The following is a 16,907-nucleotide window of genomic DNA, read 5'->3' on the forward strand; positions in this document are numbered from 1 at the left end:
CGCACACTCACACACACACACACACACACGCACACTCACACGCACACTCACACACACACACACACACACACACACACACACACACAGAGTGCTAATGTTGAGGTGTGCATTGCGAGCTCAGTGTTGTTGATTTCAGAGCCTCCGATCGGTCAGATGCGGCCGCCGCATGGCAGCGTGACGCCGCAGAAGAACAGCAACCTGCTGGTGATCATCGTTGTTTCTGTGGGAGCCGTGACTGTGGTGGTGGTGGTGATCGTCGCCCTGATCTGCACCCGCCGCTCATCCGCACAGCAGAGGAAGTGAGTTTGTTGGTATAATATAACATACGTAACATAGTTGTATTACATATTTGTAAGTCACTTTAAATGCTGTAAAAGTGTCTGCTAATTAATTTAACTTAATATATAATAGGGATGGAACAATTACGGGTTTGACGATAAATCGTGATAAAATTCCCCACAGTTAGTATTACCGTTTCATATTTGAATTATCATTAAAATTGTATCCGATTACTGCGATTTGAACAACTGAGGATAAATAAATACTGTCCAACATAAAGCAAAGTATTAAATAGCAGTCTCAGGTGCGCACAGCAGCAGAGTAGTGTCGTTTTGTGTTGTCGTGTGCACTAATGTGTGTGCATGCGTCTATGAAAGCAGCGTAGCCTAGGCTACTGCATATAGTTTTAGTTTAGGTATAAGCCCGACCCGAACCCGAAGCTATTCATTAAACATTAACCCGAACCCGACCCGAAACCCGAAAGTATTTCGGGACCCGTCGGGCTCGGGTCGGGTAGCAGACCTCTAGTCTATATTGATGTACCTCTGAAGGTTCTGGCTGTCTTCAGAAGAGATTCGATGGCATTTTGTTGTCATCTTCACTCAATGTTACGGGAACGTTACGGAAAAACAGCTGTAATTCTGCTGCTCCATAAGCGCCACCTGCTGTCATTGAGTGGATTTACAGAGACTTACGTTCACATTCAGCCTGTGTGCAGTTTCTGTCTGGACTAAAAACGACCGGATTTGCATGCCCTGCTGTGAATTTTGACCTGTTTATGAAAAACTGTTTATGTGGATTCTACACTTTTCAAACAATTCGGATAAGGTATCTAGAATTATTTATGGAGCAGATAAAATACATGTAATTATTTATTAATCAGTTATCATTTTGACTTAGCCCTTTTCTTTATTTAAAGGCTGAGATGTGAGGTTTACCATTTTATGAAACGTTTTCAAAGCTTTATTTGATCATTTCGTACATGCTATTCAGTCATGTTGTCATTTAAAATCCGGACATCTTTGGTAATGTTATAGTTTTAGTGTTTATGCAACAAAAAAGTATTTTTTTTAATTGTTTGTCAACTTTAAATACAAAACTTGCTTAAATGATTTTTAATTTCTTGCTGAGAAATGTTCATACCGTTACGTTTCTAATATATAATATAATGTGTCAGTTTTTGACTCTTTCCCTGCCAGCATTTTTTGAAAAAGTTGCCAGTCACCACCAGCATTTTTTATCATTTTCCAAAACTTTCATGGCCCATGAAATATTTTGTTGTGTTAATATCTGAACATACAATATGCTTCTGCTTAAAAAAAAAATTCTAGTTTTATGCACACTTTTTTAATCAACACTTAAATGTGGGTAAGTTCCATTTTTAAAAAAGCATAATTTTGATCAAAAAGCCAAGAAAATTGTGTTTTTGTCATAACTACATCTGGATCAGTTTCAAAGCGATGATCAAAACCTAGATAGACTCGATCACTTCCATCAACACATTCAAAAGCTTCACAGTCATAAACCACTTCCTGTCGACATTTCATTCAGTATGTTTTCATTTATATGCTGTTTAATACTTGATGATCGCGTTATTTTACATATGCATCTGATTACACGATCACTTGTTTCTGCTTCTTCTTCACCCTGGTTTTGATCCAGAGATTCAGTACTCTATCAGAAGATGTGTAATAGCGCCCCCTACCGCATAACAGTGAAAACACAGAAAGCCTGAAAATTCCGTCAGTGGCGGGGAAAGAGTTAACAGGCATGAGTTACACTAAAGAATAGTGATGAGTGACACACGTGTGACATCATCAGTGTTTCTAATGATGATATTAACCAGCTGAAGTGTGTTCTAGATAAGAATGTGTGAGACTGTGTCTGTGTGAAGGTGAGATGCCACAAGTTCAGACCTCATTAGCACCTGCCACACACACACACACACACACACACACTTCAAAACAGTTCAGTCTGAAAGCGACTTATAAATGAGGAAAATAGAAGCAATCAAAACCAACAAAATAGCAATGATATGCAAGTGCTATAACAAGTCTCAGTTAGCTTAACACTGTACACATAGCAGTTTTTTTATTATATAATAAATAAAAAGAAAACAAATAAATAGAATACAAAAAGATTAGAGAAGCTAGTGTTAGGGTTTTTTTTTCTGGGATTGAGTTGGGCAGGTCATTCCACCAGGAGGGAACAGTTCATGTAAGAGTCTCATTAAAAATGTATATTGCTGCCGCATTCTGGATTAATTGTAGAGGTTTGATAGAAGTGGCTGGAAGACCTGCCAAGAGAGCATTGCAATAGTCCAGCCTGGACAGAACAAGAGCTTGAACAAGAAGTTGTGAAGCATGTTCCGAAAGAAAGGGCCTGATCTTCCTGATGTTGTATAAAGCAAATCTGCAGGACCGGACAGTTTTAGCAATGTGGTCTGAGAAATTCAGCATATCATCAATCACAACTCCAAGGTTTCTAGCTGTTTTTGAAGGAGTTATGGTTGATGAGCCTAACTGGATGGGGAAATTGTGATGAAACCACAAGCAGTTCTTTCTTAGCCAGGTTGAGTTGAAGGTGATGGTCCTTCATCCAGCAAGAAATGTCTGTTAGACAAGCTGAGATGCGAGCAGCTATCGTCGGATCATCAGGATGGAATGAGAGGTAGAGTTGAGCAGTAATGTGAGAATAACTCTAGAGAGAAAAAGGAAAGACACTTTTGAATAACATTTCCTATGCATTTTTTGTCACAGCCAGTTGTTGGAGTGTCCAGCTTAGCCACCAGAGGGCACTCTTTTTATATCATTGTTTGTGTGTTCTGAACTGCGTTTCCCATAACCCTTTGCACTCATTATTTAGTTCATTACTGCCAGCTGTTTATCATTGACTCATTAGCCTAACCCTATATATATATACCTTGTTCATTTTGTCTTTAGTTGCATCAGTATTGCATTTTGTTCCTATCTTTGTTTTCTGTTTTTGCTCATGTGGATTATGTTTTTTGGACTCTGAGAATAAAACAGCGAATGGATATTTTGTGTGAGCATTCCGTGACATTTTTATAGCAGATCTATTCCGCCAAGACCAAATACATTAACATTGTCATATCCATCACCATGCTAAAATCTTCCAAGAGTTGTCATGATTGAAATCCTCAAAAATGTCATCTTCCAAGTCCTCAGATTCTCCGGCAGGTTTAACTACGCCAGGCTTGAAATCTTTGACTGAATGTGGATTATGCTCTCTGTTCCCGTGAGACTGATAAGTTGCATATTTATTTTTATAGTAGATTTGGTGAAGTGCACATTTGGTATACAGTGCACGATCCAGCAAGATAAGTATAGAAGATTTGGAAGCCGCTCTTGCCAGTCTTAGGGCTTTAACAACTGAGAGCAAGGCAGTTCAGTCAAATTTCCACTTCTGAAGCCAGATTGGTTGCTGTCCAGGAGGTTGTTCTGTGTGAGAAAGGCAGAGACTTGGTTGAACACAGCTCGTTCAAGTGTTTTTGCAATGAAAGGTAGAAGGGAAACCGGTTTGTAGTTCTCTAAAAGAGTTGGGTTAAGAGTGGGTTTCTTAAGTAGTGGGGTTATACAAGCCTGTCTAAATGCTGAGGGAAAAACACCAGTGTGAAGGGATGTGTTAACGATGTTAGTGAGTGCAGGTACAACGGCAGGAGAAATGGCTTGAAGGAGATTAGATGGAATAGGATCAAGCGGACAAGTAATAGGATGATTAGAATGGATGAGTTTGGAGACTTTCTTTTTAAAACATAATATAATATCATATAATATATCTCTGTGTTCCTGTAGGAAACGTGCGACACACAGCGCTGGGAAACGAAAGGGCAGCCAGAAAGATCTGCGACCTCCTGACCTCTGGATCCATCATGAGGAGATGGAGCTAAAGAACATAGAGAAGCCCTCGAGCTCCGCCCCCTCCGGCCACGAGTCGCCAATCCAGAGCTGCCAGGAGATGGCGCCGGTCAGCCACAGCCAATCAGAGAGCCAGATGGGCAGCAAGAGCAGCCACTCAGGTGAGGCCTTCATTGATTCGACCGCGAGCGTGTGTGCGTGTGAGTGTCAGCGGCTGAAGGTCATGTTGTTCTCTTCTTCAGGTGCAGACGGGGATGATGCTTCCAGCAGCATTTCCACATTAGAGCGATCGCTAGCCGCCCGCCGGGCCACGCGCACCAAGATGATGATTCCCATGGACTCTCAGCCCAGCAACACACGTGAGCCACTGCATTCAAACATTTAACACCTGTTTACAACAAAAATCATTACTACTGTGATAACTATAGATATAAATATAACTGTAATTACAACGAGAATAATAACCCTAACTAGAATCATAACTATAACAATAGCAAGAACTATACCAAAAAAAATAACAATACCTATAACTATAACAATATCAAATAACTATAACTTCAACGATAATGGTAACAACAACTATAACTAGAGCGTAAACAGTCATATTAAACACAGCAATAACTATAACCATAACTGTAACAACAGATATAACTATAATTGCAACAGTAGAGATAACAATAACTAGAACCATGACTATAACCGTTTTTAGTTATAATGATAGCTATAATAATAACTGCAAAGATAACGATGTTGGTAACTATAACTATAACCATAACTTAAGCAATAACGATAGCCATAATGATAACTATGACAATAACAATAACTGATATAAAATTAATGATAATGATAACTTTAAATATAACCAAAACTTCAACAAGAACTATAACTTTAACAGTAACTATAGCAATAACGAAAACTAATGTTAACATATACCTATAACTACAATGATAACTATAAAAGTAACTATAGCAATTACGATAACTATAACAATAGTAATGGCAATCATGAAAATGGTAAACATAACTATAACTAACTGCAATAATAATAACACGGTAACTATAATCAATAACTATAGCGATAGCTATAACAATAACTAAATATAACTATAACAATGAAATTACTTTATAACCATAACTTTAACAAATACGCTATGACAATAACAGTAACTACAGCAATAATGATAACTATAATGATAGCAATAACTATAACCATATCCGATAACAATAATGATAACTATTACCATATCTATAACAAAAACGATAACAATGATTATACCAATATCTATAACAGTAACAATCGGTTTTTATTCTAAGCATTCTGCAGGTTTTTGTTGTCTGTCGCTTTAAATAAGGAAGTCAGGTGGATTCTCAACGTTTTTTGTTGCCGTTAAAAAACTTTCTAATAGTGATTCCAGTGATATTGCTCCTCTGTGTCATTGTCATTATAGGTGTGATGCAGACTCTGCTGTTCTCTTTGAGTGAGATTGAAACATTGTGGTTATATAGTTATCGTTGTTGCTGTGAACGGCCCTTCGGTGTGTTTTAGACCTGATAGTGACAGACTGAGCTCCTCCATTATGATCACACGCTGACCTCATTTATGACTCTGAGCAGAGAGACGGATCCCAACAATAAGCCCTGAAATCACAGGCAGAAGATGCTTTTCTGAAGCTGACTCTGCAGAAGTCACAGTGTGATTCACACACGGAAGGAATTGAGGCAGAAATGGGATTTCCAGCAGTTATTCAGTGCTGTGTGTGACCCTGATTTCCTAATCCAGTTCACCCAGTTCAGCCCAAACCAGCAGAGAGACTAGCGTGTGCGTTCTTGAAGTGTGTCTGCGTGTGAAAGGAGGAGAAGCCAGTGAATGTTATGTGAATATGAGCCGGATGTCTTATTGAAAGGGTTTGTTGCATGTGTGTTTTGGGTGAAGATCGTCACGGGCTTTGGTTCTTCATGTGATGTGACGTGCTCCTCGCAGACGTTTCGCTCGGCTGCGTCTGATTCTCGCCGGGGTTTGAGCTGCGTCAGTCGCGTGAGCGTCTCCTCTCTGACCTCCTGTCGCGATTCCTCACCCCGCCCTATCCTGCCATTTATTATGCACCTCCTTCCTGCTCCCAAACCACATGAAAGAAGCTTCATCTCCTCCTCTGGGAACAGAAAGCACGGATTGGGAAAAATGGCGATCGCTGGAAGGATGTGGAGCTTTGAGAGGAATAAGAGGGTGGGATACGAAAGTCACGAGTGAAAGAGTTCCGATAGAAGAAACTAATCGCTGCATAATTAACAAAGTTACTCTAACGAGACCCTCTGATGAAGAGAAACTGTATGTAGATGCTCTTCACACAAACCATGATCAGTTCTTCATTTTATTTGGATCTGGATGAACTCAAAGCAAAAGATCAGGTATTAACTGTAATGATAGCTATAACACTAACAATAGCTATAACTTTAACACGAGCTATAACAATAATGTTCATGATAACATAACTGTAACAATAAGTATAGCTATAAATATAATCATGACAATTACTACAATAGTAACTATAACTTTAACCATAATTGTAATAATAACTATAGCTATAACTATAATGATAACTTTAACAGTAACTATAGCAATTACGATTACTATAACGACAATTATCCATAATTTTAACAATAACTATAGCTATAAATATAATGATAACTATAGCAAATACGATAACTATAATGACAGCAGTAATAACCATAAGTATAACCATAGATACAACAATAAAAACAATGACTATAGCTGTATTTGCTACTGTAACTATAAGAATAACTATAGCTATAACTATAATGATAACGATAACTACAATAATAACAATAAGTAAATAACTTTACCAATAACGATTACTATAGCTATAAATATAATAATAACTCAGCAGTATCTAAAGCAATAGCATTTAACAATCTTTTTGCTCTTGTACCGACAAATACATACAAAATTATGTCAAAAAAACTGAAAATCCCCGAAAAAACTGTCTGTTATGTCTTAAGTGAAAGTAAACAGTGGAGAATTAGATCGGATTTGTATCATTATAATGGATGCATTGTCTCTTAAAGTGACCGCGCCTAATTTACTAGCTGCTGTAATGTTGTCTGAATTTTTGGTTGATTGTAACCCATTACATACCTTTCTATCAAAGTTATCTGACATTATCAAGATGAATTTGTTCTAACACAGTTTAACTCCGAGTTCTTGTCATATTTTATTACCAATTTCTAAACTACAGCAAATAAACTGTGATAATGTGAGAAATGTTGAAGGGGTCTGAATACATTTTGGTTTGACTGTATATTTAATTTTTACAGTGAAGACTATGCAGTGCTATTTTGCATTTGATTATTCGTTTTCTGCACCTGGACACCTACAAACTTGAAAAAATGTAAACATTGTGTAAATATCACAAATGATATAATACACAAAATAATAATATCCCTGGTGATTAGCAGATAATCACAGATTGATTTACAAACCTCACATGTAAATGCAGAAGATGAAAATGAAGATGTTAAATGTGCATGTGTATAAAAACATGCATTTGTAGGTTGTAATGAAGATGTTGTGTTATTGTCGTGGCAGTTAGCTGCTGGTGAGTTCAGGGTTTCTATCCTGAGACATTTGGATGCAAACAATGTAGGCAGAACTCTTTCTCAAAGAGAGAGAGAGCTTGCAGTCAATCAGCAGCTGCTCGTCTGGGGCAGTTTAGTAGATAGAAATCTCAACACTTCAGGCAATTTCTCAGTCTTGTCTCTCTCTGTGAGGTTTTCCATGTCAAGGTCAGCGCTCTTGTGCTCTGGTGAAGCTGTAGTTCTACAGTAGTGTACTCTTACTGCGTTTTACTGCATCATCATCATCATCATCATCACTCGTGTACTGTATCCTGATGTTGTTTTGTTCAGAGGTTGTTGAATGAGTCCGTGTGGATTCCTCTTCTGCTTCTGATGGGATTCTGCTGCGTTCGATGGATCGCTGTTATTGAGGAGTTTAAAACAGACTAATGGGGGTCCACATTTTGCTTGCAAGAGTCTGAATTCTAAACACTTTTCCTCTTGTAGGTGTTTAAATATTTAAACATGATTAATGATTGAAACGAATCGCCCGAATAGATCGGCCTCGGTTAGCAGATTACCGTCCGCTGCACTTCTGCAGCCGGCCAGAAAGGCTCCTAAAACAGATCTGGTTCATTTCTGATGTCTGTGTTTGTGGTGAGATGCCGTGTGTTTCTGACACATGTGTGTGTGTGTGTGTGTTGTTTCTGTGTGTTCCAGCGGTGGTCAGTGCCATCCCGGTGCCCACGCTGGACAGCAGTCAGTATCCGGGCATCCTGCCGTCGCCCACCTGCGGATTCACCACACACCCCAAATTCACCCTGCGGCCCATGCCTTTCTCCACTCTGAGCGTCGACCGCAGTTATGCTGCCGGTAACTCACCTGTCTGTCTGTCTGTCTGTCTGTCTGTCTGTCTGTCTGTCTCTATCTATCTGTCTGTCTGTCTGTTTCTATCTATCTATCTATCTGTCTGTCTGTCTGTCTGTCTCTATCTATCTGTCTGTCTGTCTGTATCATCTATCTATCTATCTGTCTGTCTGTCTGTCCGTCTGTTTGTCTCTCTGTCTTTGTATCTGTCTGTCTGTCTCTATCTATCTATCTATCTATCTATCTATCTATCTATCTATCTATGTCTGTCTGTCTGTCTCTATCTATCTGTCTGTCTGTCTGTTTCTATCTGTCTGTCTGTCTATCTGTCTGTCTGTCTATCTGTCTGTCATTCGTTATATTGTTCGTTATACCTATCTATTGTTCGTTATATTGTTCGTTATACCTATCTATTGTTAGTTATATCTATCTCTCATTCGTTATGTTGTTCGTTATATCTTTATGTTGTTTGTTATATTGTTTGTAAAATCTATTTGTCATATCTATTGTTTTTATCGTTTTTTTATATCTATTTATCTGTTGTTTGTTATATTTTAATTATATCTATCATTTGTTATATATTTATCTATTGTTCGTTCGGTCTATCTGTCATTCATTCTGGTGTTTGTTATATCTATCAATATATCTATCTAGCAAATAACATGTTGAAAAAAAAACGTAAAATTTTGAAGTAAAAAGACAGAAAGAAATGGTATTATCCTATAAACCATATTCCAAAAATCTTTTATTTATAACTTCAAAAAATAGTTTTTTTTAGAGTGTAGCAGTATTTAAGAGTAGCTTTTACTACATCACCACACGCTGTTTAGAGACGAGGCGGCACTGAATGGAGCAGCTCCTCCTGCTGATTCAGTCTCCGCTTTAAATGAGTTTGTTAGCAGCAGAAGAAATTGATTTGATTTGGTCCTTTGGCAGCAGCTGCGAGTCTCTTTGCATCAAATGACGTTTTCAAAGCGTCTCTTAGTGAGCACGTAACAGGCATCTGCACAAACTACGGCTCTGAGCTAGAGAAGTTCAACCGAGACTTTGAGCGTTCGTGGCTACTGATGCAAACGAAATACCGGCTGAACGCTGCGGTGACTGACTTCAGTTAATACAAAAATTCTAACTTAGTTTTCAAATGACCAGGACACTCATACTTTTAATAGACTTTGGCGAACTCTCAGTATCAGCATGCCAACTGCATCTGAATGAATTACAGTGAAATGGAATGGAATGAGTCGCGCCGAATTCTAATAAACCCAGATGCATTGCATTCATGAGAATATTTTTGCATAATAGTAATGAGAATGTGCTTAATTATAACAAGATGAAAAAAGTCACATTTTTCAGATGTATCATTCCACATTTATTTCTGTAGCACTTTATGCAATACACATTAAAAAAAAAAAGCAGCTTCACAGTAATAAACTATTTTTTAATTTATTTCTCAAGCACAGCAGCTGCTGACCAAAGTACTGTAGACATAGACAATAAAATACAAAAACTAACAAGGAAATCCAACACAATAAAATAGATAAACTAATAAGAGAGCACACTGATTAGTAAAGCTACATTGATCCAAAAGCCAGAGGAAAAAACGATGTCTTCAGTGAGGATTTAAAACGATCAACATCAGAAGACAGTCTAACGTGTAATGTGTAGGAAAATAACAGTGTTTATGTTGCAAAACTCATCATAAATAATTTTAAGTCACTCTGGATAAAATGGTTAAATGATTACATTTCAGCTCTACAGAAGGCAATAGTGTCATTATTCAGATTAATTCAGTTCAAGTTTTCATCTCATCCTAAAAAAAAGCAGCTTCACAGTAATAAACAATTTTTTTTATTTATTTCTCAAGCACAGCAGCTGCTGACCAAAGTACTGTAGACATAGACAGTAAAATACAAAAACTAACAAGGAAATCCAACACAATAAAATAGATAAACTAATAAGAGAGCACACTGATTAGTAAAGCTACATTGATCCAAAAGCCAGAGAAAAAAACGATGTCTTCAGTGAGGATTTAAAACGATCAACATCAGAAGACAGTCTAACGTGTAATGTGTAGGAAAATAACAGTGTTTATGTTGCAAAACTCATCATAAATAATTTTAAGTCACTCTGGATAAAATGGTTAAATGATTAAATTTCAGCTCTACAGAAGGCAATAGTGTCATTATTCAGATTAATTCAGTTCAAGTTTTCATCTCATCCGATTGCAGTTAAATCAGTATTACTGAATATTGTCTTTTAAACCACAAAATATAATATATTATTTTCTTTCAGATAAAAAAAACAAACTCTGGACGTGATCATATGGGATTCACTGAAACACCGTCAACTAGTTTGAAATTGAAATGCATCAAATCTTCATGTGATCGGCTGCTGTCTGGCTCTCTTTTGCATGAAGTTCAGCTTTCTCCAATCGTTGTGTGTTTGTGTGTTTTTCTCAGCGATGTCAGCAGAGGGCGCCGCTCCAATGGCCCCGCAGCAGCCGCAGGCGCTGATTCCCACGGCGCAGTCGGAGCCGTCGGGGTCGGAAGAGATTCCCAGCCGCACCATCCCGACCGCTTGTGTGCGGCCCACGCATCCCCTGCGCAGCTTCACCAACCCGCTCCTGCCTCCACCCATGAGCACCATCGAGCCCAAGGTCTACACGCCCATGACAGGTACAGCTCCATCAGTCATCTTAGTGTCTGCTTTTATTCAGTAAATCACTGCACTCTTAAACATAAAGAGATGAAAGAGAGAGAACAGAGCTGCCCAAGCTAGCTGGCCCCTGATGACCGCTGATTTGCCTGCGATGCCAGATCACAAGAATGGAGGAAAACAATTTTAAAAAACATGGCACTATTTCTAATTGATATTTATGTACATACATCTTTTTTTTTATATAAGATTGAAATGTTACAAAACAATATAAGAGAATTTGATTTAAAATATTTTTTTTAATTGTTATTTTTAAATAATGTAAAAAAAAAATTAGTTTCAAAATATTTCTTTAAAATATCATGTAAATGTAACAATATTTGTGAATTTGATTTAAAATATTTTAAAAAATTTTACTTTTAAGTAATGTAAAACACTGTATAATTTAAAAATAATTTTTAAAAATGTTATTTAAATTTTTGTGTAAATATATATATATATATATAACATTTTAATATAATATCATTGGATATTTGTCCATATATATATCTTTTTTGCTTCCTCAAAAAACATTTCAATGAACAGTGCTTAAGAAAATAACATTTTAATAATCTGAAGAACCTTTCTCCATTTTAAATAAACTTTTGTGCATCAGAAAGTGTCTTACTCTTTAAAATAAAGGTTCCAAAAGGTTGTTTTTTTTACAGTGATGCCATAGAACAACCATTTCTGGTTCCCTAAAGTCTGGTTCTATAGCGCTTTATACAATACGGATTGTGTCGAAGCAGCTTTACAGTGTTAAACAGGAAAATAGTGTGTCAATAATGCAGGAGGACAATAGTAAACAGTCAGTTTTCCAGTTAAAGTCACTTCATTGTTGATTCAGTGATGTCCTCGTCCAGCTCTGTCCTCTTCAAATAGTGTCTGAGCAATCAAGTGACAATACTGCCAGAAATTAAGTGTCCCCAATTAAGCAAGTGTTAAGCTCCATCGGTGACAGAAATGGAGAAACCAAGCTTTCAGTGATCAGTTCCAAAAAGAACCATGTTTTCTTAGTGTGAAGTACATTTTAATAATCTGAAGAACCTTTTTCCACTATAAAGCCTCTTTTGTGCAATGGAAATATTCATGGATGTTAAAGGTTCCTCATGGAGCATCAATACCAATAAAGTGTAGGTTGTGCTGGTTGTGTGAATATGGGCGATGGAGATGTAGAATCAGGAGCGGGAATCTGTTGGGTTGTGTTGTGCTGTCTGTAGCCAGAGGCGGAGACGGTGGAGATGTGAAGCTGTATCTGCTGTGAGTCTGGAGTCTCAGGGTCTCTCGGTGGGAATCAGTGAATAAAGTGCTTGGTTTGTGTGTGTGTGTTGAGTTCCCATCGGTGGCTGTATTGTTCATCGATTGCAGACATCATAACAGTGTGGAAACACTCTCAAACGCACACAAACACTGACGCTCCAGGGCTTCTGCTTCCTCAGAGGAGATCTGACTTTCTGGGTCTTCAGTCCTCATTGCAGCGCTGCAGCAGGTATTCGGAGACAGACGCAGCAGCTCATGTTTCCCCCGCAGTTAGGATTTAATTGGTTCTGCTCAAACCGTTTCGTGTATGTGGGGCTCCAGATGCTTTTCCATTAAGCTTGAGAATGGAGTCTGAATGGACACTCTTTCTGCTCAGATGTTCGACAGGCATCCGATTATATCTATCTATCTATCTATCTATCTATCTATCTATCTATCTAGCTATCGTTAGTTAGTGAGTTAGTTAGTTAGTTAGTAGGTTAGTTATATCTATCTATCTATCTAGCTATCGTTAGTTAGTGAGTTAGTTAGTTAGTTAGTAGGTTAGTTATATCTATCTATCTATCTAGCTATCGTTAGTTAGTGAGTTAGTTAGTTAGTTAGTAGGTTAGTTATATCTATCTATCTATCTAGCTATCGTTAGTTAGTTAGTTAGTAGGTTAGTTATATCTATCTATCATCTATCTGTCTATCATTAGTTCTATCTATATATCTATCTATCTTAACTATCGTTAGTTAGTTAGTTAGTTAGTTAGTTAGTTAGTAGGTTAGTTATATCTATCTATCTATCATTAGTTCTATCTATCTAACTATCGTTAGTTAGTTAGTTAGTAGGTTAGTTATATCTGTCTATCTATCATTAGTTCTATCTATCTATCTAACTATCATTAGTTAGTTAGTAGGTTAGTTATATCGATCGATCTATCTATCATCTGTCTGTCTGTTTTTCTGTCTGTCTGTCGTTAATTAGTTAGTTAGTTAGTAGGTTCTATCTATCTATCTATCGTTAGTTAGTTAGTAGGTTCTAGCGATCTATTGTCCGTTAGTTAATTAGTTAGTTAGGTATTTAGTTAGTTAGTAGGTTAGTTCTATCTATCTATTGTTCGTTAGTTAATTAGTTAGTTAGTTATTTAGTTAGTTAGTAGGTTAGTTCTATCTATCTATTGTTAGTTAGTTAGTTAGTTAGTTAATTAGTTAGTTAGTTAGTAGGTTAGTTCTATCAATTTATCTATCATCTATCTATCGTCTGTCTGTCGTTAATTAGTTAGTTAGTTAGTTAGTTAGTTAGTTAGTAGGTTAGTTCTATCTATCGTTTGTTAGTTAGTAGGTTAGTTCTATCTATCTATTGTTCGTTAGTTAATTAGTTAGTTAGTTATTTAGTTAGTTAGTAGGTTATTTCTATATATTGATAGTTAGTTAGTTAGTTAGTTAATTAGTTAGTTAGTTAGTAGGTTAGTTCTATCAATTTATCTATCATCTATCTATCGTCTGTCTGTCGTTAATTAGTTAGTTAGTTAGTTAGTTAGTAGGTTAGTTCTATCTATCGAGTTGAAATGTGACCCTTAATATGGTTTTGAAGAAAATGAAGCTTACTTTAAGGCCAGTAGGATTTTTTTACATTATTTTCATGATAAATATTTCCGTTGTTATATGTGACTCCGTGTTTAAGGAGCTTCTCATTTATGTTTCTCATTAGATTCTCATTGTTGTTGTATAATACTTTACCATTTTGTAGTGCGTTTACTGTAATGCAAAGAAAAGGCTCTAAAAATAGTCATGCAAAATAAAAGCTTCATCTGGCTTTTTGCATTATGACATTATTTTCAAGTTCTTATTTATGCTTCTCGTTGTTGTAGGACAGCATTTTGTTTATTTAAATCAGCATTAATTAAATACAAATCAGCAAATACTACTAATATGTCTAAATACTTCACCCTTTGAATAATGCATCATCAATTAACCCTCAAATCCTCATTACTGTAATGCAAAGAAAAATAATGCACTGTCTCTTCATTTTCGTCGTGCAAAATGCAAAAACATGTTTCTTCTGGTTGGGGTTGAAATGTGACCCAGCCGTGTTTTTGATGGTTCTTCTGAGATTCCTCCGTGAACTGACCGATCTGTGTTTCAATCTAACGCTCGGCTCTCGTCGTGACCTCATTCCCGCTGAACGAGGAAGAAAGGTTATGAATTGCTATTGAAGATGTGTTCTCTAAAGCATCTACTAAGGGCTGGTTTGTCACGTCTCTGCGAGAGTTGAAGTTTGAATGAGATGTGCTCTGGCTCTCGGCTGGATCTGTGGCAGAAGTTAATGAGCGCTAATCATCTCTGGCCGAGCGACAAGAAGAGAAATGACAGCGATAATATCACTTACCACTCCAATGCACCTCTAAAAGAGGGAAAACCAGATCCTGCTGGACAAAACCAACCTAAAGTGGCAAACCCCCTTTAAACTGCTCAGGATACAAGTATCATACGTTTAGCAAACAGCCGGGGTGTTTGTATCGCTCTCTAATGGTCTGAAATTGCACGTTGAGTTGAAGAGTGATTAGCACGAGCGTTCACGAGCCGGCGAGTTGCAGTAGCAGCACGTACACGACCCATAAATTGCTTTACAGTTGACTGAAAATCCATATCTGAAAAAGATTGAGCAGTTAGCATGGTGCGAATGCTAACAAGCCCCTCCGGCGGTCTGGATCTCTCGGAGCCGTTGCACACATGAATGTCTTTTCTCATAATGTACTCATAATGGGGTTTTGTGATATTTTGGCTGCTCTGTTTTGCTTTTCTTTAGGGTAGTGAGAGTGTTGTGTTTTATGCACCTTACTGTATATTTAATGTAAGAGCGGCGCTTTGTTATTATTCCAGTTATTAACCCTTATGCATCCTTAGACAGATATATTTATTTATATATATATATATATATATATATACATATTATTAGGTTGGCTTGAGAAATAATAACATATCTTTTCAGACTGATCCGACTTATAGTTTTTATAAAACTGAACATTAAAAATCAGAAAAATCCCATTGACTTACACTGACGGAATGTTCAAATGAGCCAAGACTGTCAAAATTCAAATGTAAACACACTGAAGGCCATGAGACTAAATCAAGCTTCCCTTCTGTGTACTATTTCTAATCAATTTAGACTCATTCAATCCCATCTATCTAATATTTCTAATCTATCTATCTGACTTTCTTTCTATCTATCCTAGCGAGATGCTAATCATGCTAGAAACATACTAACAAAATGCTAGTAGCATGCTAATCATGCTAACAACATGCTAGTAACATGCTAATCATGCTAGTAACTTGTTAATCATGCTAGCAACATGCTAATCATGCTAGAAACATGCTAGCGAAATGCTAGTAATTTGCTAATCATGTTAGAAACATGCTAGTCACTTGCTAATAATGCTAGCAACATATTAGTATCATGTTAATCATGCTAGAAACATGCTAGCGACAATCTAGTAACTTGCTAATCATGCTAGAAACATGCTAGTTACTTGCTATTCATACTAGCAACATGCTAGTTACTTGCTAATCAGGCTAACAGCATGCTAGTAACATGCTAATCATGCTAGAAACATGCTAGCGACATGCTAGTAATTTGCTAATCATGCTAGAAACATGCTAGCGACATGCTAGTAACTTGGTAATCATGCTAGAAACATGCTAGCGACATGCTAGTAACTTGTTAATCATGCTAGAAACATGTTAGTCACTTGCTAATCATGCTAACAACATGCTAGTAACATGTTAATCATGCTAGAAACATGTTAGTCACTTGCTAATCATGCTAGAAACATGTTATCGACATGCTAGTAACTTGCTAATCATGCTAGGAACATGCTAGGAACTTGCTATTCAATGCTAGCAACATGCTAGTTTCTTGCTAATCATGCTAGCAAAATGTTAGTAACATGCTAATCATGCAAGAAACATGCTAGCGAAATGCTAGTAACATGCTAATCATGCCAGCAATATGCTAGTGACAGGCCAATCATGCTAAAAACATGCTAATCATGCTAGAAACAGGTTATCAGCATCTATCTAATCTAATTTTTCAAACTTCATGCTTTTACAGCTGCTTTAAACTTTCAGGCTAGGCTTTCTCAAGCTAACCTAGAGTTTGTCTGGACAAACTTTTTTATCCAGTTATTATTATCATTATTATTTGGCTGTGTTAATGCAAACCAGTGTTGTTTACTACTATAGTTTTTGTTAATGTTTTGAATTTCATTTTATTTTTATATTTTTTGTTTTCATGTTAATTTTAGTTAAAGTTTTTACTCATTTTGTTTTGTGTTTTTGTCATTATTATTAGTTTTTGTTTTAAATGTGTCTA

The 16,907-nt window shown here is 36.9% G+C and overlaps 1 protein-coding gene across 1 annotated transcript in view; it reads left to right on the forward strand.

Moving 5' to 3' along the window:
* Positions 1–16,907, forward strand: part of LOC107558061 (netrin receptor DCC-like) — a 52,335-nt gene that overhangs the window by 31,105 nt on the left and 4,323 nt on the right. The window contains exons 12-16 of the mRNA XM_016241672.1: positions 137–299; positions 4,095–4,318; positions 4,400–4,516; positions 8,450–8,602; positions 11,056–11,271. Coding sequence (XP_016097158.1) covers positions 137–299; positions 4,095–4,318; positions 4,400–4,516; positions 8,450–8,602; positions 11,056–11,271 — 873 coding nt within the window. The remainder of the gene's footprint in view (positions 1–136; positions 300–4,094; positions 4,319–4,399; positions 4,517–8,449; positions 8,603–11,055; positions 11,272–16,907) is intronic.

The sequence above is a fragment of the Sinocyclocheilus grahami genome, unplaced genomic scaffold (assembly GCF_001515645.1).
Source record: "Sinocyclocheilus grahami isolate Dianchi unplaced genomic scaffold, SAMN03320097.WGS_v1.1 scaffold631.1, whole genome shotgun sequence".
NCBI lineage: Eukaryota > Metazoa > Chordata > Actinopteri > Cypriniformes > Cyprinidae > Sinocyclocheilus > Sinocyclocheilus grahami.